Below are 24,730 nucleotides of genomic sequence, written 5' to 3' on the forward strand. Positions count from 1 at the left end.
ACTTCCAGTGGTAGAAATGCTGCTGTCACAAAAGCAGAGAACTACTTCATCTGAATCTGCAGACCATGCACGCAGTGTCTTGTGGTACAGCTCACTAGTGACTGAATTTGAGAGACTTCTGTATGAAAGCGGTGAACATGTATATTATGAATTGTTCTTAGAAATTCCATTTTCTGCTTTTGATGTGCCTAAATGGGGAAAACTCTCAAAATGAATACATCCAAAATTCAATATGTGTTACAGTATGTGTTATCTTCAGAACTACTTATCAATTAAATTACACTTTATCTCATGACCTTTTCAGCGTCTGCTGTTCATATCCTGTATTATAAATATTAGAGCATCAGCATGTCATAAACATTTGTAAACCTAATCAGAAGACCATGATCTTAATGACAAATGTTAAGAAACACTAATATGTATCTACCCTGTTAGAGCTGAATTGTGCCCAAGTATCAGATATCAGGATGAGGAAAGCAAGGTCTTATTACATCTGTAGTTGAAACATTGATATCAATATGAATTTTATTTTTTTTTCAGAGCAGAACCCTTTTATTAATCAGTGTTCTAAAGCTGTGTAATGTATATGACAACTACTTAATTAGTCATCCTGTTACTGGGCATATTTAACCTTTAGAAAAATTTTGATACACTATTATGATGAAAATGATGGTGGGTTTTTGTGGGGGTTTTTTGCTGTGTGTTGGATTTTATTTATTTATTTTTGTTCTATGAATGTTTCCTGTACAGGTAAACTGTTTGTTATTTTGGCAATCTCCAGGCCCTTAGCATCCTTCTTTTTTTTGAAATTGTTGTATACCTTACAGGCTTTGTTTGTTCCCTGTAACACACAAACTTTGATCAGTTTTGAATTGAAAGCACTTTTTTTTTTTAAATGCCTTGGTGGCAGGGGGCATGAAGGCTATGTCTGTGTTAGCAAGTAATGAAAAGCAATAGTTGAGAATCTATAAAGTGAAAATGTTAGTGCTGAGGCAATACCACTATCTACACTGGTCATTTGGGGGAGGGGGTTGTAATTTTAAACGAGTTACAAGCTAGCTGCATGCAGTGAATGTCTGTTAGTGGTCAGAGCCCATCTTTCAGTTCAGTTTCATCCCAGGGGTGTACAGCCGGTACACTCCACTGCTCTGCTCTGTCATGTGATCCAGCAGGTCTGTGGCATGTGGGGACTCACAGAAGGTTGCTTCAGAAACAGACTCTTAATACTAATTAAAGTGCTAATGTAGATGCACCCATTAGGACAGGCAAAAGATGCACTAACAGAAGTCTCTGCCTCCTAAATGAGATGTATTAGCACCTACAGTGGAGTGCATATTTTGCATACTGCACAAAACTTTTCACATCTTCTTAGTGCAAAGGTAATGCTAGTTTTCCTCATTAGCATTACATCAGATTTTAGTTCTGTTGTTAAATGGAATTTCAAGGATAAAATTTCATGTGATGGTAAGAAAATAAGCCTCTGTCAGTGCTAAGTACTGGTCAGATATTTGACTTGATGCTAAAGTTTATTATTTCTTAAAGAAAGCCTAAACAAAAATAAAAACCAACAACAACAACAAAAAAAACAATAGAAAACAACTTCTTTTTACATTCACCATATTTATTAATGGTCTGACATTAGATTTGAGATTTCTTTTCTCAGTTATACAGTCATTAATGCACTATTCATTTTCTAATTACCTATCCCAGTCTTATTTGACATAACCAGAAGGAAGATTTGTTCATTTAGATTAGTGTCCTGTAGGATAAGATGCTATTTAAAAAAAAAAAAAAAAGTTGTAGTATGCTTAAAAACACTTTGTTTTAAATGTACACTTGGAAATTGTATGTTAATTAATTCATGAATCAGTATATAAATGTTACATGTAGTAGTGCCTGTAGAGATTGATCAAATATATTTTCTTTTAATATTTTTCAAAAATATGGTTTAAAATTTTAAAAATATACTGTGAGCTGTACACTACACTGATTCAAACATAGAGAATAACGTGGAAAATCTATTTAAACAGTTTTTATGTTTGCTTACTTTTATTTTTTATTTTCTTTGTTAGCTCTCAGTACTGTAGATGCCTTGTGTCTTGTTCTTTTTTAGTATTTACCCGTATGAGCTGACATAAAGTATTTTGTGACAATAGAATTGTTTCAGCAATGTGATTTTTATATTTTTAATATACTTGTTTTTCTCTTTTTGTTAGGGAGGAAGCTTTGTTTTATCATCTTCTAGAGGCCAACTAGTTCGATTGATACCAGATAGTTCTGGCAAGATTCATCAGCATGCCCTGCCTCAGGGTCAGGGCATGTTCTCTGGAATTGGTAGAAAGGTTTCTTCTCTTCTGGGTATATTGTCTCCTGGACATGATGCTGTGGTAAGCTTGAAAAACATTCATATAGTAATCTGCTTTAATTTCCTTCTATAACTTCTAGTATCAGTGTTTAAGAAAGAAAAAAGGAAAGACTGTGTAGGGTTGTATAATAACCAAAAAAAAAAAAAAAAAGACAAGTCTCAACTCATTTGTTACTTGTATTTCTTTGAAATTTGAAAGACAGAAGCAAAATAAATCTGTATGCTTTGTAAAGGAGAATGCTGATTTGTTCTTTAGATTTGAATAAAAGGAGACTTAAAGTAGTAATACTTCTTGGGGAATACTCAGTGTTTCAAAGTCTTGCCTCTTTCTAGTAATAGTCTCATTACTACTTGAAGAAATTAACATTACCTGTAATTCTGCTTTTCTGATTTAGGGTTGCCAAGGGTTGGTGATTGGGTTGAGTTTTGTCAATGTATGAGAAACATACTTACTGTAGATGTTCTTATATCTATAAAATAAGACTTCTGTTGGAAATCACTGTAATATTCTTATCTTGTAATGTTAACTTGTATAGATTGACCAAAGGGGTGATTTTTTTTTTTTTTTTGACTGAGAGTGGCATAGATTGTTATGTAATATCCAAATATTAAGGCTGCGCTTAACCTTTTCAGCTTTTTCTTTTTTAAATGCAGATTTCTAGCGTTCTTTGGGATAAAGAGAGATCAAGCTTTTATATGTTAACAAGTTCAAACCTAAACAAATGGGAGATTGATGATTCATCAGAACGTTATATTCTGAGCTGGGATATCAACAGGATCCTGAAGGAACATATTACAGATGCAATTTGGGTAAGAACCAGCTCTCTTGGAAAGGGTTTGTGTGTTTGTTTCATCAGTAGTGTATTTTATAGTTACAAGTCAGATGTATTGTTTTTTAGGGTTCTGAAAGTAACTATGAAGATATTAAAGGAGGAGTGAATGTACAATACATGGATTTGCAACAGAATCGGTAAGGAAATACATTTGCATCTGGTAAGACATTAATGAGATAAATGTGTTCTGTTTTCTTGCAAAAACTTGATGTATGTAATTGCAGTTTAATTTTACTTGAGTATCACTGCTGATAAAATAAGCACATCATATTAGATAACTAGGTTACCCTATACTTCATGTTGTCGTTACCTCTTTAGCATTACAAATCTGTTACTTAAGAATAATTCCTTTCAGTGTTTTAGTGTAATTTTATCACATTTGGGATTTGTTTTGTCTTGATACTATATAGACAGGAAGTAATTGCAGAGAATTCAGTATATCTTGTATGTCATTTAATCACATAAAATCACAGCTGCCTTGGGTCAGTTTTGTACTATGGTATGAATACTGTTAATAAAACAGCTTGAAAGAACAAATAGTATAGTCTTTCTTTCTAAAAAAAAAAAACCCACAATATGGGAAAATACTTATTTGTGAGTGTACTTAAATATCTGGTTTTGTGAGTGGTAGAGTTTGAGCAACTAAAATATGTAATTATCATCTCTCAATGCTGTGCTATCTGTTGTTGAATAGTGATGGACTGGTGATACTTGCTGCAGCGTGGCATCCTGGAGATCATCCGTGTCTTGTCTACTACACTCTGATAACTGTAGAAGATAAAGGCTACCAGATGTCTGATGATGTTGTTGTGGAGGTCACACAGTATAATCCGTCTTTTCAGGTATGCAAATAAAGGCTCTGAAACTGAGTTAAAGCACAGTGTTTCTGAGTATTCCTGTAGATAAATCAGCTATCTGATTTTTTTGTCTCAAGGAAAATCCAGTTTTCTGTCTTAAGGTTCTTGGAAGTACATATTCATTCTAAGGAAAATGTGTAATAGCATCTTCTAATGTTTAATAGTAATTTTATATAAAATCTATGCTTTACATTTTAAAGTATAGGAGAAAAAAGCCTCAAATAGAAGTCTAAACATCTGATTATTACTGATTTGTTTTAATTTTTGTCCTGTCTGTGAAAGTTTCTACAGAGTAATTTTATGGTATGCTCATGCAATCCATTTCAAACAGATCCCAGACTCTGTTGAGACTCTTGTAGCAGGATGAAAAATTGAGACCTATATTTTGGTCCTTGCTAGACAGCTGGCTTGCAGGGAGGGGAGGACACATTAGTTGTACTTGGTGTACCTCATTTGTGCTATCTCCTCTGGAAGCATGATCTTGGGCATTAGCTTTCTTTGGTAAACTTCTTCCACTCTTCTCCCTCTCCTATCAGTAATGGCATCTTAAAATTTAATCTGAAGATGGAAGGAGGGTGTGAGAACTGTAGAATAATTGGTCTGTTTATTTATCTCTCCATGTGAAATTAGTAAGAATTTAATATATATGGAAGAAAAAAAAATCCAGGACCTTAACTTTTAGGGAAATTAAAAGTGGTTGTTTGGTTTTTTAGGTTATAAGTTACATCCATATCTTCTTGTTAAAAAATAAATTCAGGCAACACAGATCAGCCTTTAAAATGTTAGGTGTTTGTTTAAGGTTTTTATTATATATGTGATATTGTTCATATGTAACACTTTCAGTCAGAAGAAGAAGTGTTGTGCTGTCTGGTAGTCCCAGATTACTTTAGCCATGCTGCTTACCTGTATAAGGAAGATGAAGTGTTTGCTTGTTCCACTGGAACTGGAAGAATTTCGTTACCACAGGAGAAAATAATATTTGGCATACAAGGTAACGTGCGGGGGGGGGGGGGTGTGGGGTGTGTGCGAAAATTAGATTTCATTGATGTTTTCTAATTGAATGTATTTACAGTACTGAGATTTCTGAGAGAGGAGAATCATATTTACGTTCCTTTTTCTCTTTATTAAATCTTTCAAGTTGAGAGTTTCTCGTGAGTGTTTGGAGGAAGCAGTGACGTGACATCCAGTTATTGCTTACTTAACAGTTTTTCAGATGAAAATGAAGTAGATCCCCACTCTTGTCATATTAAAGGGTGGGGTTTTTGTTTATGGGTGATTTTTGCCTCTTTTTTTCCACCAACATTGACTGTGGATTTTTTTTCTTTATTCTTGAAGTTGACTTTGAGGAAACCTAAAATTCATACTAGGTGCCTGTGTCAGATGTCTCTAAGTATGCCATCCTTGACCTTCAGAGGTGTTTTCAAGTATGTTGTGCACATCAGTCTTTAGGTAGAATTTGAACAACATGAATCTTGATTTTTTTTTTTTTGTTTGGTTTTTTTTGAGTGACCTGAATCTTGATATTTCTATTTTTAAAAAAAAAAAAAACAAACAAACTTGCAGTATCTGGAAATCTATATCTTGAGTAGCAAATAGTATGCACAATTTCTTCAAGTCAGGTGCACTTGTCAATTACTGTTGCTTGGTTCATGACAAAATTTAATAATTATCTATGAAACTGTTACATTTTTGTTCTTAAAGTGGCATTTATGTGCTTGCTTTCTTTTTTTTCCCTCTCCCCTCATCTTAGGAGACAGCATTTTAGGAGCAGGTTCCTGTACTGGTCTCCCCATTTTCTTTACCAAAAAAAGTGGACTTATCGCCATCTTGTCCAGGGAAAACATTTCTGTGCTTCCTGAAGACCTTGAAGATTCCTTGTCCTCTTCTGTTGCTGGACCAAGAAGTGAGGTAATGATTGTTTCCTTGATTGACTGAAAACAGGGTAGAAGTAAAATGTTTTTCTGGCAATTTTGAATTTTCACTGTGGAAATCTTCGCTTGTTTGAGTTTTAAAGGTTTGCTTTTAAATAGAGACTCAAACACTTCTAATGAAGACAGTTTTGAAAACCCAGGGAATTTTACAACATCTGCCAGTTTGGATAACTTTTTGTATTTCTTTGTTTTGAAGTTGAGACTTATATGAAATTTATATTTTTTTCATGTAGATGTATTACTATATATCACTAGGCCTGATATGACACTACTGCAGAGATGCAGACTTTGTTCTCACTTTCTGATCAGGACGGTTTCTTCAGTCTTTTGTGGTTGTTTGTGCACATAGACGCTTTTTTCTTAACATGCTGTAAAAAGCTTGGAGGCTAAGCTGAGAAGGGCTATATAGTAGCTGAGTTTCTGCTCTGTTATGTATTTTTAAGACAGTCTTCTAAAAATCTGTTATTTTCTTCAGTGTGCATTTATTAAGCTCTTATTTACATCAAACATGTTTTAAAATGTGTTGTGCCCTGGAGATGTCCCTGTAGTGGGAGGGAAGAATAGAAAGATTGTTACAATATAAATTAGAGAATGTGTTTCATTCCTTATCCCAATTAAATCACCTTTTAAATAATCTATTATTAACTAGTACTTTAGTGGAAGACCTTTATGGTGATTGCTCAGATGGAACTATATTTTTCTTACTGAACTAATTCTAGTTAGATTTGTTTGCACTTACATTGTTTTTATGGGTGACAGTACTCATACCTTCTAAATTCTGTCCAAAATGTCAGTTTTGAATGTTAAAACATTTTAAATTACTATAAAAAGGTTGATTGGTGAAATAAGCTGACATAAGTTCCTATGCGGTTTGGATGAATTCTGCTAAAATGCTCGAGGTCAAACCACCATGTGACTTTCATTGTAATGTATAGGTTTATGCTTGGCTTAATAAACACAGCTGCTTGCAGGTAGAATTTTTGTTTTAAATCTATGTTGTTGCTACTTAGAAAAATTATTTTCTTTTCATAATGAAGATTGATATCTATCTTGCAGCTGAAGTTTTTACTTTGCATTTTCAGAGTCCGGCATTTGACACAACCAGTAGGCTAGAAATTGTAGCTCAAGAAGATAAGACTAAATTACTGAAAGCTGCTTTTCTACAATACTGCAGGTAGAAATTTCACTTGATTTTTTGAGGCTTTGTTTGCTGTTCTTGAAGACACGCTGATATTTGAGTAATAGATTGTCTTGGTAAAGATACTCTTGTGCTGTTTCAATTAAAGCTATTTTAATGACACATGCATATCTTTATTAGGAAAGCGTTAGATAAATTTTAAGATAGTGAAGAAATAAGTGCTAGAAAGCAGACTTGTATAATCTCAATGACGTTTTGCTTACTCTGCATAAATTATGTGATGTTTCACTGGCAGTAATGTAACTTTAGACTTTATTATTTTGACTTCTTTACTCTTTCAGTAAGTGATGGTGTTAAAAACATTCTCTTTTTCCTTATTTTTATTTGCATAGCTATTTTCAGTAATACTTTTGAATATGTTTACTTAATATTTATGTGGCCATGAAGAATATCTAGCATGGTAGATTCTGTGGCAAGATGATACCTTTTTTTAGATTGACTGATATGGGGGGAGTGGAAGGAAATACACTGTTAGTCAAACTTCCCTGGTTAAAGCAACCTGACTGTTGGGAGGTATGCAATGCCTCTGAAAGGTTTGATGTCAAGATGAGTGATGTAAACAAAGGAGGAAGAGGAGAGATAAGAAGATTAACAGAGCTGTAGACTTAGATTATCTTTAGAGGAGATTGTTTTAAATACATATTTATTTTAAAAAACCCACACACAATCCACAAACCTTCTTAGGACTAATCTCCTTAAAGAGTCTTAAAACTTGGAAAGAACAGATTTAAGATAACAGGAAGTAGGAGTGCTTTTGACATAGAGCTGTTCGTGAGGTAGAAGATTATAAAGGGGATTAGGCACATGTAATAAAGGTTCTCAAGACAAGATCTGTAAACATGCACAGAATTTAGAAGGAAAATCTACATGCATTCAGAAATGGACATGTCATTAAACAGAACTGCTGCTGAAGATCACAGATGACTGTAGTCCCGAGGTGACTGGAGTAACTAAAGTCTGAGAGGACAGATAACAAATGTGGAAGTTGTTATCACTGAGAATGTGAACAAGGGGGTTGGAAACAGGGTCAGAAGATAGCAGGAGGTAGTAAGGAAAAATGTGAAGTAGTATGGAAAGTTTAATGTTATTTTGATTAAAATATGGGTTATATTTATGAAACTAGAAGAAATTGATAGGTTGTGTATAGTATTGATTCAGATTTTCTCCATAAAATTAGTATGGTAAAAGGAATGAAAAAATCTTCCGCGGAACAGATGTAGCAATGGCCCGTCCAAATGGCCAAGCAGTTGATGCAGAGCAATTAAAGAAAGGCTGTGCACCCAGTGGAAACGTAAAGTCCACCAGCTGTGCAGTGAGCACAGTCAACTTTATAGACCTGGTGATCTTTATAGGGGATGGGACGTTCTATGGAAAGATCTAGTTGACCCTTTTTGATGTACTGGCTGATGGGACTTTATGGTTTGAAGGAGGTAATAAAGTACCATATAAATTCCTTAGAAACACATGTCCTGTGGAATAGTAAAGATGGGACTTTCTTGTTTAATAGATGATTCAGTATATTTCAGTTTTTAAAAGTAATGTTTGCTTTAGTAAACCTTCATGCAATTTCTGGATACACTGCTGTTTTTTATTTCCTGACATCTTGGTTATATAAACATTCAAACTGAAAGTTTCATGAAAAATATAAACATTTCCAAAATCAGATAATATATTGGAATCACAGTATCCCTTCTCAGTCAGACTACTATAATTTTTTAGTCACAAAATTAAATCAGTGCTTTTTTGTGAATGTTGCATACTTCTTACATAGAGTTCTTCAGTACAACCTCGTACCTTGGAGGTTTAAGTGTTTGGATGCTTCTTGCTCTTTTACTTATTGACATGAATAGAATAGGATTCTTTGAAACGATAGGATATAAAAATAATGCGTTGTGTTTGCTGAAGCATTTTCCTGAGAGCTTTTGCTCCGTTACCATTTGTGGGAGTGACTACATGTACTCTTGAGAGGATTTTAAAGCAAGTAATAGAAATTTGGTGACTTAGCTACATCCAGACGTAGCTTTGTATGATGAATCTTTTCTCTTAAAGAATAATAATAGGGGCAATGGAATAAAAAGCGACTTGAAACACTTCCTGTCTTGTGCTTTTTTGTTTCTAAATTGTGCAGTCTACTTACTTTAAAAGAATTGGAATACCTTTTATCCATCATTAGTGTGAGAGCCCAAACAATGCTTGATGTTTATAATCTAAAGCACTTCACAAAAAGTATTATCAGAAAATCCTAGTGAGTGATTCTTGTTCCTATAATCCTATCATTTTTATTTCACATACTTTGTGTTTCTTTTATTTCAGGAAAGATATAGTCAATGCACAAAGCATGGTAGTTGAGCTCTTTCCAAGTAACACAGATCTGGATTCTGATGCTGAACTGGATAGGGCAGTGACCCAGATCAGTGTGGATTTAATGGATGATTACCCTGCCTCTGATCCAAGATGGGCGGAATCTGTACCTGAAGGTAAACATAATGTGTTTGTTGGTTGTTATATTTTGGGGTTTTTGGTTTGTGTTGGTTTTTTGGTTTGCTTTGGTTTTTTATGAAAAACTGTTCATATTACGTTAGATAAAGTTATAATTTAAGCTTTGCAAATAAGGCATAGGTGTCCCTTCCCCTCTACCACCACTAGATATATTTCCAGAAAGGCTAGAAGATGCATCTTACAAGACTACCAGACAAACTTGTCTCCTGTGGTTAGCTCTTGACTTTTCACAATGAAAAGATATTTCTGAGAAAGGTGTTTTGTGCAAGGAACAGGTGGTGTCACTTCAGTGTTTCCATGGCTCCTTGGATAGGTCTAAATTATTTTCCACAAATAGATATGTAAGAGAAAGAGCTTATTTGCTCATGCTTAGCACTTCGTCAGCATGGCTGCATAGATGTGGTAGGCTTGGATCCTGGGTAGAGTGAGCTTGTACCCCTGGGGCATTGGTATTTGTCTGCCTAAAAGAGAACTAGAGACATTTATTTTGGAGTATTTGTTGTGTATAAAGGATTAAAGTAGACATGTTTTCAGCAAGAAACTTCTTTGTTCATGCTTCCCCCTCTCTTCTGAACAGTTAATATGAAACTGTCCCCAGGACCTCTAGGCTGCAGTTGCCAGTTACTGAGCAGAGATTTATTTTGAAAGTTCATGTAGTAAATAGTTACAGATGGATGATGCTTCCTGCACTTGTTTCTGCATGGCAGCCAGTTAGAAATTGTCAGGCATCAGATCCTTAGTATTTTCTGAGTCAACTTTATTTTTAACTCAGCAGCTTATCTGCATTTATTCCTGGCTAAAGCAAGAAGTGAAAACTGATAACTTCTTGGAAATAGTTTTGGTAATTTTGCTTATAGCGGTAGTTCTTCTGAGTTTTGGTATCTTGGTAGTCTTTTGTTTTAAAACACACTTAGAATATACAAAAATTCTGAAATAGCAAAATAACTTGGGCCCTGGAGAACACTGCTGAGGTGAGATACTTGTGAGGATACTCCTGAATCCTAGAATCATAGAACAGCAGGTTGGAAGGGACCTCAAGGATTATCTGGTCCAACCTTTCCTGGCAAAAGCACAGTCTAGACAAGGTGGCCCAGCACTCTGTCCAGCTGAATCTTGACAGTGTCCAGTGTTGGGGAATCCAGCATTTCCCTGGGGACATTATTGCAATGGCTGATTGTTCTCATTGTGAAAAATTTTTCTCTTGCGTCCAGTTGGAATCTCCCCAGGAGTAATGTGTAGCCATTACCCCTCTTCTTTTCCATGTGACTTCTTGTAAGAAGTGAGTCTCCATGTTCTTTGTAGCTACCATTTAAATACTGGAACATGTGTAAGGTCTCCCCTAAGCCTTCTTTTCTCAAGGCTGAACAAACCCAGTTCTCAGGCTTTTCTTATCTGGCAGGCTTCCCAGACCCTTGATCAAAGTGACCTTTCTCTGAACCCTCTACAGCCTGTCCACATCTTTTTTTTTGTATAGAGGGATTCAAAACTGAACACAGTATTCCAGGTGTGGCCTGACAAGTGCTGAGTGAAGTGGGATAAAGACTTCCTTATCTCTGCTGGTGATGCCCTTATTGGTGCCACCCAGCACCTTGGCTTTCTTTGCCGCAGCAGCACACTGTTCACTCATATTGAGCTTGTTGTCCACCAGGACCCCCAGGTAGAGATCCCTTTCCACAGAGCTGCTCCGCAGCCAGGTAGATCCCAGCCTGTGCTGCATTCCTGGATGATGTTTTTCGAGGTGCAAGACCTTACGTTGTTGAATGTCATTGTTGAACTTCATAAGGTTCTTGTTAGCCCACTCTTCCAGCCTATCCAGGTCTCCCTGCAAGGTAGCTCTCCCTTCCAAAGTGTCCACTTCCCCACTCAGTTTGGTATGATCATCAAACTTCACCAGGGTACACTTGATCCCATTATCCAGATCACTTATGAAGAAATTAAAACAGTGTTGGCCTCAATTTCAATCCCTGGGGGACCTCACTTCTGACAGGTTGCCGGTTTGAAAAGGAGCTGTTTCCCACCGCCCTCTGGGTGTGGCCTGTCAGCCAGATCCCGACCCACTTCACAGACCGCTTGTCTAGACCCTAATGTATCAGTTTCTTTAGGAGGAGGCTGTGGAGAACTGTGTCAAAAGCCTCGGAGAAATCCAAGTTGACAGTGTTCACCGCTTACCCCACATCAACTGAGTAGGTTGCTTTGTTGCAGAGGGTGATCAGGTTTGTCAAGCATGATGTGCCCTTGGTGAATTCATGTTGGCTTTTCCCAGTCACGTGCTTCATGAAGAAAGCTTCCATCATCCTTACTGACTCTTTTAAGGACCTGATTGTCTGGACAGAAGGGTTGGCTGGCTTTTCATATGCAAACTCATTTGAGGAAGAGAAAAGTAGGGCCATGCTGGGCAACCACTTATGTTGTGCAGTGGAGTTGTGCAGGCAGCACAAAGTCAATTATGTCTAAATGCCTGTTAATACTTTATTTTGTAGTAGCTGTGGTCTAAGGCATAATAAATTTAGCAATAGCTAGTCCACAACAAAGATAAAAATTTGAATCCGAATCTTACTAAAACTTGAATAAGCTGGTGAGCTGCTATTTTAGCAGTGTAATGAAGTGAATGCTTCAGAATAATTGTAGTGATCTAAAAATACTTGATTTCTCCTAAAGGCTTTACTTCAGGTGTGATAGAGTTCAAAAACCACATTAAAAATAGCATGAAGTAATATATAAATGTGTGTGCATATATATTAAAAAAGGTACCAGTGCAGTTACACTATAGAAATTTATAGAAATATGTTTACCTCAGAAGCAAAGAGTTACCAAGAAATGAAGATCTCAAGTGCACTGATTTAAGATCTCTCTCTTTTTAGAAGCAGCTGGTTTCAGCAACACATCTCTCATTCTTCTTCATCAGCTAGAGGATAAGACGAAAGCACATTCCTTCTTCATTGAGTTTCTTCAACAGGTAAAATTTCACTGTTCTTTTTGGTATCAGCACACACAGTATTATTTTGTCTTAAAGTAATTCTTCTAGAACACTGTTTAAAGTGCGCATGGGGGGGGCGGGGTGTTGTTTGTTTTTTTTATTAAAAGGTCGGTGTATTTGAACGTCTGGGCAGTTTTCCAGTAAGAGGGGTGCAGATGGCAACTCGATTGTTGCTCTGTGAGCATGCAGAGAAACTAGCAGCAGCTATTGTTCTCAAGAATCACCACTCCAGGCTGCCTGATCTAGTGAATGCTGCTATACTGATCGCATTAAACAAAAGGGAGTGTGATGTTCCAACAAGTCTTACCCCTGCAGATGTCTTCTTTCGAGAGGTAAGAAACCTGTTACTTCTGAATCATTGTATAGTATTGCATATAGTAAAAGTTGTAATGCTTTAATGTATGCTTTGAGACTTTTCCCTTTAAAAATCAATTCAACTTCACACAATTTCCCTTTAAATAGGGATGGTGTGGTAGTATTTTCCTCACTTTAGTGTACATGCTTTTTTATATCTGCAGCTGAAACATGAATTCTGACAAATTTCATGCAGTGGAAGTAAAGTTGTGCTTTCCAACTAAGCAACATGGATGAGCAATGAAAAATACAACTGAAATTCTCTGGCACATCAGAAAATATATGCTAAATTGTCATTTTTAAGGGGTGAACTGAGGAGTATGATGCTTTGCAGATAGGAGAGCTGCTTTGATTAGCTGTCTTGGATGGAATTTTATCAATTCAGTCTCTTAGAATTTTTTTGTCTTCTAACATTAGTGAATTTAAGCTACTTCTCAGTTTATACCACGTTCCATTCAAGCACCCAGTCTTTATTTCTTTCTTCCTTCTTGAGAAGAGCTATACACAAAAGACTTATTCTCAGGAGGTTTTTTTCTGTAGAGGACAATAGTTGCTAATGGAGAAATCAATATAAAAGGAAATGGACATAACAGTCTCTCATTTTAAAGCAGGTATGTTATCCAGTATAGAATCTAACAAAAATTCCACTGTGAAATGTTTCAGAAGAATATGGAGGAATATGCTTAATGAAAGTTTATGGAGTTGCCTTCAAAAAAGAGATTTTGTTTTTTCTTACAGATTTAAGTCCAGAAATAAGGCAATTCTTGTATTCTAAATATTGTATGAAATATAAGCTGGTGATTTCATAATCCATTTCAGTAGTTGATACCTTTTAGTATTTTTGGCTATTTATGTGGTTTCTACTAATACTTGTTTATTTTTCTATGCAATTCATAATTTAGCATTCTGGTATCAGCTGGTAACGGATATATTTGTGCTCAGTGCAATTTTTCTTTCTATCTTTAAGGTGTCCCAGATAGATTCCATCTTTGAATGCTTACTAGAAGAAGAAGAACAAATCCTGAAAGATATGCCTATTGAGTCAGTTGAGTGGGCCCAGATAGTTGTCAATGTGAACAATATCATTAAGGTATAGAACTGCATTAACTAAAATGTTTGTGGGAGGGGAAGGTAAATATTGAAGAGCACTCAACAAGTTGAGTGTAGCACATCTGAGTTACTGATGTGAGAGCAAAAATGAACTCACTTTTCACATGCACAGATATATTAAGAAGGACAAGATGGTCTTGAGCAGAATTAGGGACATTACTTTTCCTCCTGAGGCACAGCTAAAGAGAATTGAGAAGTTGCAACATTATTGGAAGTTGTGACAGCGTGAGCATGTAGCAAAGAGTGAAGAGCTTGTGCTTGAGCACTAAGGTTTCTTGCTCCGTCAGTATGTGATCTTTACAACTGAGAAAATGGTGTAGAAAAACAGTGATATTGAAAGAATATTTCAGAATTATAAAAGATAATGTCTTTATGGTCTGTGTATATGCAGGTAGACTTTAAAATACTTAATGTCTTTGCCTTTAAATAGGACATGTTACAAGCTGCCTGTCAGTATCGTCAATCTAGAGCTTCTTCATATAAAACAGGAGAGCTCCCAGAAAGAGAACCTGAATATATTCCATGGACAGGTGAGAAATTATTATTACTAGTTTATTAATTACCTATCCTAAACAAAAAGTACTTCTCATGAGTTCTGGAGCATATGAATTTCAATCTGAATTTTAAACTTACTGTTAAAAGCTGTGACGAGGTTGTCAGTAAGAACAGAAGTTGAAAGTTTCATTTGGGGAATGAAATGGAGTGAATCAACAAACACTTATTTTGTCCAGTATTGATGATAAATCTAAAACTTGCATTGCAAATTTGACTACAAAAACAAAGTTTGGGAAACAGCTAATTTTTATTTCTTATGCACTGGTTCTGTTGGCAGACTTATGGCATAACTTTAAAATGAATTATGAAATGTGATCTATAACTGTTTGAAAAGAGCTGATAATTTTCCAGTCCCTTAAATAGGTTTTGTTTTGGTGGTTCAATATAATGAAAAACTCAGAACAAATGTTTGCAGAAACAAGCGCTCTCCAATTGGTGCTTAAGCTTCCATGTGGACTCTTACGTATAAAAGACACTTGTTTAGTGCTCCCAAGATAAAAACCTTTTGAAAAGCAGGATCCATCCAAGCTAATTTGGTGTGTTAAGTCTTGATGACTACCTCCAAGTATTTAAATCAGGTTAACAGAAGTTGCCTTTTCCTTGTGTGTATTCTCTACTTTTCTTACAGATCATGCAAGTGATTATGTTTTTCTGAAAAATAGCTGGTAGTGATAATTGACAATGTAGAGCTGGGTAGTTCAGGTGGTTTTGTTTCTGTTTTTTTATTTACTACGTTTTGGCCAAATTTAATGTGTAAAGGTAGATGGGAGGATGTTTGGTTTGGTTGGAGGTTTTTTTATAATATTGCTTTGTTTTTCAAAATTAAAATGTTTATTACCTTTTTTCTTTCTTTCTATTTTTTCAGTTATTCATAGTAATGTTTTTGTTATACTTCAGCATAGAATCCTGTGGTGATAGCGTTATTTTATGTTCACTGTGTTGTCCCAAGCATCTAGCAGCCTTCGTGCGACAATAATACATCAGCATGGAATCATTCTGAAGATGGTGTATCCCCAGGTGGACAGTAACCTCCGTAGTATTGTGGCTGAACAGTTGGTGGCACTACTGGATTGTTTCCTAGATGGGTATGTTTCTCAGCTGAAATCTGTGGACCGCCCTGCTGATCAAGAGCGATACAGCAATCTAGAAATGGAATATGTGCAGAAAAGATCGGAACTCTTATCACCCCTCCGTAAGTACTGTCTGTTTTCCTTTAATGCAAGGATCAAATGTTCCATTTGATGAGGAAGTGATGCAAATCTGATAAATGGCGTATGTGTTTGAATTCTATTTGTTCTACGTGTTTACGTTCAGAATATAAATGACTGGTTTTATGATTTAATTAATCTGTTCTTATTTTGTAAATATATAAAGAATTGCATCAGGACTGCATCCATGCCCATACCTCTCTCTAATAGGATATGTTGCTGCTTGAATTTTTTTCTTTTGCTAATTTGTTATATTTTTCTGGCAGGAATTTATCTTGTGCTGCTTGGTTGACAGTACCCCATAAATGGATTTCTAAATGTTTATATTGTTGCAGGTTGATAGAAACTTACATGCCTGAAAAATATATCAGAAAAAAGTTAATTTTTGAATCTTGGTTATTTAATAATCAAACCTGTTGTTATAACATGTCAGAGGTGGTCCAGTCTTTAATGAGTAATTGACAGCAAAGCCCCCTTTTTAAGTGGAAATAATTTGGAGTAAATACATTTTAATAACTTTACAAAGTTTTAACTTTTTTAGGCTAAGAATGAATTATATAAGCAGAACAATCTAATAATCATTGCCTCCTAACATTCTTAAACATCCTTAAGAAAAGTCCCTTAAACTATATTTCTCAGTTTTACTGACACTCATGAGCTCTGTTAGCTTGTGAATATATTTTATATTGTTATGTTCAATCTAATGTTTATATTTCTTTGTAAACAAAACTGAGTATTCTGCTAACTCTTACATATTTAACTGAACCTAAAAGAAAGTGTTTAAAGTAATACAGTTTTTAATACAAACCCCATTGTCTTTACTTGTTCTGGTTTTTGTCAAAAGCCTTTGCCTGCTGCTTTTTCATTTTGTTTACCTATTATTACATATACTAAATTATGGGTTGAATCCCCCCTGCCCCAGCACAAATAGCAGATTATGCTAACTTTGAGAGAAGATAGGATGTATACTGGCCATTCAGTATTTTAAACTTCTCTTTTGTACTAGGGGAAAGAGGTGGTAGGTACGTGAACTTGCATGTGTGCAGGGTATGTATGCAGTTGTCTTGGGAATGTGCAGGTAGCTCCCTGATGTGAACACTTGAAACTTATTTTTGTTTTTCTGCTCTCTGCCCTTGGTCATCTTCTTACAATCAAAGATCAGCTTGTTTTATCAAACTTCTTTTTCTTGGTTACTTAGTTTCCCTGGGACAGTATCAGATGGCTGCCGCTTTAGCAGAGAAGTACTGTGACTTTGATATTCTGGTGCAAATGTGTGAGCAGACAGACAACCAGGCCAGATTACAACGTTACATGAGTCAGTTTGCAGATCAGGTAACTCTTTTTACTATTTCCTTTAGATAGTGTTTTGTAATGACTTGGCACCTGAAATGTTGCAAAAGTTACGATCTCTTTTTAGTTTTTTTCTGTTTTTTTTTAATGCATATGTATTTACATATATACTTACGGTGGTAATATGGAAAATTGAAGTTAACATTCACTGTGCAGATCTCAATGGAGCATTTTACCCTGAGACTGCAAAGCAAGTCAGCAGAAACATGGGTGCTAAGCTGTATGGGCAGGGGCTTTTCATGGGACCTTTTTTGTGCCTCAAAAACACTGTGTCACTCTTAACATCTTTCAGCATTTTGTGACTTGTTTACTGAGGTGTTGTAGTCACTGTACTGTTGTTTTGAAGTAATATAATACAAATATAAGGATAATTTCCAAGAGAGATGATTAAATTGGTAAATGTATAAATAAAAAGGTAGTTAAGGAGAGTAGGAATGTAGGGATGTTGCTGTGGTCTTTTTTTATTGTCCTGCTAGGTCCTTGTTGGACAATTTTTCTAATGTCTGTTAAAATCTAGTGTGAAAACTAAGTGTGCTGAAAATTTGGAAAGCTTAAGGAGAAGGCAGTAGAGACTACTTGAAGGGAGGGAGGGACTGGGACAAAAGTTTCCAAACTTGAGAGTTAGTGAAATCAACTTGTTGACCTTTCTACAACAGCTATGGAAAGAGAAATCCTGCAGTATGTAGGTTTCCTAAGAAAGGTTTTTTTAGTAAGAAAAAGCAGAAGTATCAGTAAAGGACAGAAATTATATTAAACGTTTTCAATAGTGAGGCTTAAATACTCACACTTACTGCCAAAGAAGGGGATAAACTCTGTTTTTTTCTCTTTACTTGCTTTATTTTAAAGGAAAAATGTAACACTTTATGAAAGAAGTTCTTGTGGCAAATGTAGAACAGAATAGATCAAGTCTAATTGATAGAATATCAGACTGGTGGTCTCTTCAAACTTTTTTTTTAAATTGTTAATGCAATTAAAATTTAACATTATTCTCAAATTACTCTGAAAATACTACATTAAATCTCAAACATAAATCCTAATTTCACATTAAAGTTTTTGAGGATAAATTAGCTTTTTTAAAAAGACATTGTTTTTTAACAATGACTGAGAGAAGTAAGGTTTTAGGTTCGCTTGGAGATAGGAGGAGATGTTTCAAAAACAGTGACAGAGGTAGTAAACTTAATGTGAAGGGAAATAGTAAGGACAGAATTCTGTGGGGGCCAAAGGAACAGGTAAAGTAAAGAAGACTAGAATTGATGTGATACCTCTTTCCATATTTGTGGGTTACATGAAGAATTTACATTTGTCACTTCCTTCACTTCCATTAAAGGATGCTGTGTGTACCAGCATGTGTGGCAGAGTAGCTCATGAATTCTTTAAGCACTGTTTCTATCAGGACTCTTTAACAAAGTTTTCTCATCAACACTGTATTTTTGTGTGTGTCTTGTTTTGCTAAGTAGGTTCTTACCATGTTCTTACCAATTGGATTTTATGAAGCATTTAGAAGACAAACAAGATATTTAACCGTAACTTTTAAAATGTGTTCATATTCCTGTTATCTTCAGAATTTTTCAGATTTCCTGTTTCGCTGGTATCTAGAAAAAGGAAAGCGTGGGAAGCTGTTATCTCAACCTATTGCTCAGCATGGACAGCTGGCCAGTTTCTTGCAAGCTCATGAGCATCTGAGCTGGTTACATGAAATCAACAGTCAGGATTTGCAAAAGGTAGGGGTTCTTAAATACAACCAAACTGAAATATCGCACATTAAACAGGTCAAGTATACATTCAAGTAGGCAAATTATCTAGATAAGCCGTATTTTGATGATGAAGAGTCATGTCTAGATGAGTTAGGGGAGAGATGACAGAGATTATTTCTTAATGGAGTACTAGAAGCCTCCTCCAGGCACCACTTGGTATATCATAAATCACTGCACCCTGTAATGGAAATTAGGGCTACTTTTCATCCCTTGCTGGTGACTAATATTTTTTTTATCAGGGAAGTTTCGTTTGGCTACATGATCACTACTTTGATAGAATTGAGAGTTTACAGTGAGTATCAATAGCATTATCAGATTATCCAGCAAGGGAAAAACTGAAACTTATATTTCAAGACCAACTCTTTAAAGCAAAGGAATTTGGAGGTATCACAAAAGTAAAAAAGATATTGATGTTTTAATCGCTTACATGAATAGTTTAAAATTTGGGGTTTTTTAGTAGCAAACATGTGGATAGATTAATGTGATGTTTTTTAATTTGATCCTTTGTTGTCTTGTAGACTGCACGCTTATTCTTCCCCCATTTCCTGCTGGTCAGTCTTTTCTTCCTTCTGCTACGCTTATGAATGTATTTCATTTTAGCAGATAAAGTATTTCTAAACAAAAATGGCTTCTTTCAATCCATGTGCACATTTATTAAGCATACAGAGCATGGAAACGTTTATCCTACTGGAAATTACAGGTTGATAATACTGTATGCCCCTTAAAAAAACCAAACAAACCAGCCCCACCCTGAGAATGTTGTAATATTCCATTTGTGTCAACTGAGGCTTTCTCTGTTATAGTAAAGCACTGTGAAGAGGGGGCAAGGATTCTAAAATATAAAAGTAATTCAGTCTGGGTAGTTTATTTCTGAGTAAGTCTCAGAAACTTTCTGTTCCTTTGTCTGATAGACAAATACATTCTTCCCTATATGCTTGGTTACTGCAGCAGTTTTACAAATCTGTTTTTTCAAATTCCTGAATTAACAAATCAGTCTGCATGTGAAATTGTTCTGTCAAAGCATATTTGCCTGGCTTTTATTGTGAAGCCTTGAATAGAATCCCAGAGATATAATATGTGAAGTTGCAATTTATCCTTTGATCATAAGATAGTTTTTATTGATTAGTACTGAAAAGATTTTTTTTTTTAAATGCATATAATTGGAGTAGAGATCTGTGTCTCTTCCTGAAGAGTGTAATGCAGAGTTTAATGTGCAAGTTGTATGACTTTTAAAAAAAAAAAAAGGGTTATAGTTTTACAAACAATAAATAGCTGTGGGACTGCAGTTCAGATTAAATCCTTATCTGTTAACCTGATGTTAATTCACAAAACTGATTTCTAACATCTTTACTAACTTCAGGCTCACAGAACGTTGCAGACTTTGGCAAATATGGAGACCCGGTATTTTGCAAAGAAAAAAACACTTCTTGGCTTGAGCAAATTAGCTGCGCTGGCATCTGACTTCTCAGAAGACATACTGCAAGAGAAAATAGAAGGTAAGAAATGAAAACAGAGCAAAGTGAACAATAGACTAATGAAGTTATCAAATAAGAATCAGATTAATTTTGCAGATTGTTAATGTGTTAGGTTGAGGGCTCTAACTTAATGTGGTAAGAATAAACGGGCTGATGATTTTGTTCATTGCAGGAAGGGTGAGGAAGACAGCATAAGGCTGTAACCGCAGTATTCACTTTCACCTGTGAATTAGGGCTATGAGCATGGGAAAATTGTACCTTTCCACTTTTCTAATAATATGCAAAATACTGACATAAATAACAAGCTTCACAGTATTTTGAGAAGTCATTATGCAGTTCTGAAGTGGCTGAAACTTGTAAACCACTCACACTGAATGCGTTTTCATGAAGCTGCATTTTATATTTCAGTTGTAAGGTAAAAAAGATTTCTTAAAACCCGTTTATTGAATAGCTCTCAATTCTGAGTTCTTCTCAAGGCCTCTTAGGCTGTACAAAGACATCCAATAACTATGTTGTACTGTAATGATGTACCTGCAAATAGTGATCAGGAAGTGCTTTTTCAGCATTCTTACTTTCTCTGTATCTAGAAAGGTTACAGTAGAAGTGTTTCATTATGCTCTAACTGAAAGGGTCTTAACAGGAAAAGTAGGAATACCTACTGTTCTTTATTACCAAATGCAATGGTTCCACTGCTCTGCCCTTACTGTCACTCTGGAAAATACCCTTTTGCTGATACTGTTTGTGCAGCACTGGTGCTGTGAGTTTGTGAAAAAGCTGTTCTGTGCTAATGGTTAAGCTGATACTGGCCACCAGGGGGAAGCTTTGAAATACTACTCCAAAAAAATGTTACTACTCAAGCTTGCTTCTATTTATCTGTGTATTTATCCATGTATGTTATGTACCAGTCTTAAAAGAAATCCTGTTGGTTGAAAAAGCCCAGAGATAATTATGATAACTAAGTAGGCTTTACAAATTATTTTTAGGTTGTAATAATATTATCTGCCTTTTAAATTGTAAAACATGGCATGAAGTCTTAAAAGTTTAAATTTGTTTTTCCAACTGCTGTGAAAAAAAAAAAAAACCCAAACAACTATGCTGATGTGAAAAATCTCATCTTTAAATAGGAAAACCATAGAAAAATGAGGAAATCAAACCTTTATATCAATAAACCAATGAACTCTCAAAATTTGGTCTGGACTTTACTCTGCTACATGTTCCTATATGATACATGACATAGCTTTTAAAACTTACATTCTTTGTGTATCACTTTCCTATTGATAAAGAATAATTATTTCTGCCACATTTTGTTTATCCATTTAAACAGATAAAATGCTCCTTAGAATTATTTTCCTGTTTCTACCATGCAATGGAACTGGGCAGGAAGGGCAAGGTTCACATAGTGTGGCTGAAATTAGTCCATTTTGATTGTTTCAGCCTAATAAGTTTCTAACCCTGAAGAAGATCATACTGGAAAATAAAACAATCAAAACCAGAATAATTTATGAGATGGAGCAGGTCTGTGGCACAGGTCTTCAGCCAAAAGGTGGCTCCTGAACATTGCAACCACCTTACTTTCCTGCATAGTGCAAGAGCTCCTCTCCAATCCTATGTATTCATTTTGTGGTTTTGAGAAAAAATTTATCAGTCTGCATTACACTGGGAACCTGAGTGGAAAGTAAGAACTAGTTCACCAGGATGACGATACTGAAGTGGAAGTATTTCAGTGCTTCAGGAGCATAGATGAGTGTCCAAGTAGAATGCTTCATAGCAAACACTTGTAGACCCAAATAATACTGTGATTTGGAATTTATTATTACAGTTTAATAACATGAAACATTCATTTCCTTAAATGACTACAAGAAATATCGGAGCAGGAACGCTTTCTGTTACATCAGGAGACGCTTCCTGAACAATTACTGGCAGAGAAACAGTTGAACCTCAATGATATGCCAGTGTTGTCTGCATCTCAGCTCATTGATGTAAGTATCTCATTTTCTTCACTGCACAGTTGCATGTTCAGTGTGTTTTTCTGCCTCTGAGTGATAAAATAAATGAGATCACAGTTGTCTTCATCCCTTACATGACTTGCTAAGCACCTAAAGATCTGATAGATGAGTTGATTTATCTTTGCTTAGTTTCCACCAGCACAAAACGTCAGAATGCTGGGTTTAATTCAAAATTCTTCTGATTGAATATGCGCTTTTAGAGTGCTGTAAATCAGTGCCTGAAGTCGATTTACTGGTCTAAGCCAGTTTTTGGATATGAGACAATTTTTACCTTCTGTTACGTTCTCAGTAGGGCAGAACTTGGAAGGCAGAAGGAACAAAAATTGACTTTAGTGGAGAATGATGCTGCAACCAAAAAAGGATGGACTAGAAGCAGGAAGACACTTTTGGTCACCTGTAGCAAAGAGGTGCCTGAAGGCTTTCTACTTTTTTTTCTTTTTCAAAAAACAAAAATCCAGCCCGTACTGAAACAAAAACATGAACTGCTCCAGTGCTGGGATCACTAATAGTGCTGACTCCTTTTCCCACACCCTTTTCTGGTGGTAGCCAGGAACCATTAGCCGTACCATTTCTGCCTTGTTGGGAGCGTATTTTTACCGTTCAGTGATGCACACAAAGTATTCAGTGAGTAACAACAATATATTGTAAAACAAATCAGGTCCTGTCTGGGTGTCAATTTGGCAATTCCTTTTCTGTAATCCTGTAGAAAATCAAAAGCTGATAGTGTGCTTCATTATCCTCATTTTCTTAGAGCAACGCTAATACCATGTTCTGGTCATTACCTGTATCTGTAAGTGAGGCTATCAGTAGGATTAGGGAAGAGTAGGAAGTGTCACTCTTAACTTGGCAAGCACTGACACCATGACAGTTTTCCCTCTGAATTCTCTCTATTGTCAAACCAATGTTCAAACTTACTACTTGCAATGCGAGAATGAAACTTGGAAACTGTAAATAAAAAGAGCGTTAATGTTAATTTTTCTTTGAAGTACCAATTTAGAATTTTGTTGGGGGAATGAAATATTGATAGCAAACTTGTCTGGTTTTAAAAGTTGAAAGGCAGTATGTCTGCTTAAATTATTTGTGGAGCTGAGCTCTGGCTACAATAGACCAGGAATGTTACAGCCTTAAATGGCATTTAAATTTGAAACCTAGCAGCCTTATATCCAATATCATTTGTCCACAGACCATTGTCATGTAGGTGGAATGCTGCTCTAAAACCTTAAGTATATTCCTTACTATAAAAATACTTGCAGTTGAATCAAGACATATTTTCATGAGAAGGTCATGTAAGTGGAAAATACATGGTGGTCTTCCCACAATGAGTTGTCCATGATATCAGTTACATTAGTTTGTAGGCTAAAAATAATTCTCTACATTAATCTCTTGTATCATAGATGTACATATGTGATGAGAACAGAAGGGCCAATGAGTATGACTTCAAGAAGGCACTTGATCTGCTGGAGTATATTGATGAGGTAGGAAAAGTTTTTGAATGATTTCTAACCCAGAGACTTTTTAAAATTTTAAGCTAGGATGGTGTATCTGTAGTTAGTTAACATATTAGCTTACTGTACAGTAATTAAAAATAACTCCTGATGTGTTTTCTCAGTTTGTTTCTAAGTCACTGAGACTTAATGCCAAATGTGGTTTAGATCATTTAAGAAAAATGACACTCCTCATCTTCACTTCCCATTTATAGTCTAGAGTCTCTTTTTTAGAGCCTTGCTTCTCTACAGGCTTTCTCCAAACAGGACAAAGCTCATCTGTTTTCAGTAATTTAGTTCTTGCTTCTTGCCTATTGGCAGTTTCTCTGATTGTCATGAGATAATGTGGGATAGTGTCCAGCTTTTTAACATGTAAATAGCATTGGACTACAGATTTGCTGTCTGCTTTCTCGGTGCATCTTGTTGTATGATCTAGTATCTTGTCAGGAGTAACTTTCCACTAATCATGAATAAACTAACGTCTGAGGCATATCAGGCCTGAGTTATCAACAGTCTTTGCTAAAAAGCTAAAGTTGTATTTTTTAGTAAAAGTATTCCTTACCAATTGAAAATGAGAGCTCTTTTCTGATTTTTCCAATTCCTGCTAGTCTGGGTAGAGCTCCAAGTTAAAATCCTCAGTGTAGTAGTGCTTTGTAAACACCATTGTGCCACTTCGGTCTTAAATAACTTTGGTTTGATAATTATAAAAATATTTATAATCAAAATTATTTTAAAACTTGAATTGATTTTAAATTGGTTTTTCATGTATTTTAT

The 24,730-nt window shown here is 35.5% G+C and overlaps 1 protein-coding gene across 3 annotated transcripts in view; it reads left to right on the plus strand.

Moving 5' to 3' along the window:
- NUP133 (nucleoporin 133) overlaps nt 1–24,730 on the plus strand; it is a 36,711-nt gene that overhangs the window by 6,961 nt on the left and 5,020 nt on the right. Inside the window, exons 6-23 of one of the 3 annotated variants that reach the window (XM_074925320.1) lie at nt 2,217–2,387; nt 3,020–3,175; nt 3,265–3,335; nt 3,893–4,040; nt 4,899–5,046; nt 5,806–5,963; nt 7,069–7,160; nt 9,498–9,661; nt 12,545–12,639; nt 12,768–12,992; nt 13,982–14,104; nt 14,555–14,654; nt 15,629–15,871; nt 17,086–17,219; nt 18,800–18,958; nt 20,352–20,487; nt 22,327–22,445; nt 23,867–23,947. In XM_074925320.1, the coding sequence (XP_074781421.1) occupies nt 2,217–2,387; nt 3,020–3,175; nt 3,265–3,335; nt 3,893–4,040; nt 4,899–5,046; nt 5,806–5,963; nt 7,069–7,160; nt 9,498–9,661; nt 12,545–12,639; nt 12,768–12,992; nt 13,982–14,104; nt 14,555–14,654; nt 15,629–15,871; nt 17,086–17,219; nt 18,800–18,958; nt 20,352–20,487; nt 22,327–22,445; nt 23,867–23,947 (2,523 nt within the window). The remainder of the gene's footprint in view (nt 1–2,216; nt 2,388–3,019; nt 3,176–3,264; nt 3,336–3,892; nt 4,041–4,898; nt 5,047–5,805; nt 5,964–7,068; nt 7,161–9,497; nt 9,662–12,544; nt 12,640–12,767; nt 12,993–13,981; nt 14,105–14,554; nt 14,655–15,628; nt 15,872–17,085; nt 17,220–18,799; nt 18,959–20,351; nt 20,488–22,326; nt 22,446–23,866; nt 23,948–24,730) is intronic. The other 2 variants (XM_074925329.1, XM_074925336.1) reach the window with 2 other exon arrangements.

Source organism: Athene noctua, chromosome 1 (genome assembly GCF_965140245.1).
Source record: "Athene noctua chromosome 1, bAthNoc1.hap1.1, whole genome shotgun sequence".
NCBI classification, from domain to species: Eukaryota; Metazoa; Chordata; class Aves; order Strigiformes; family Strigidae; genus Athene; species Athene noctua.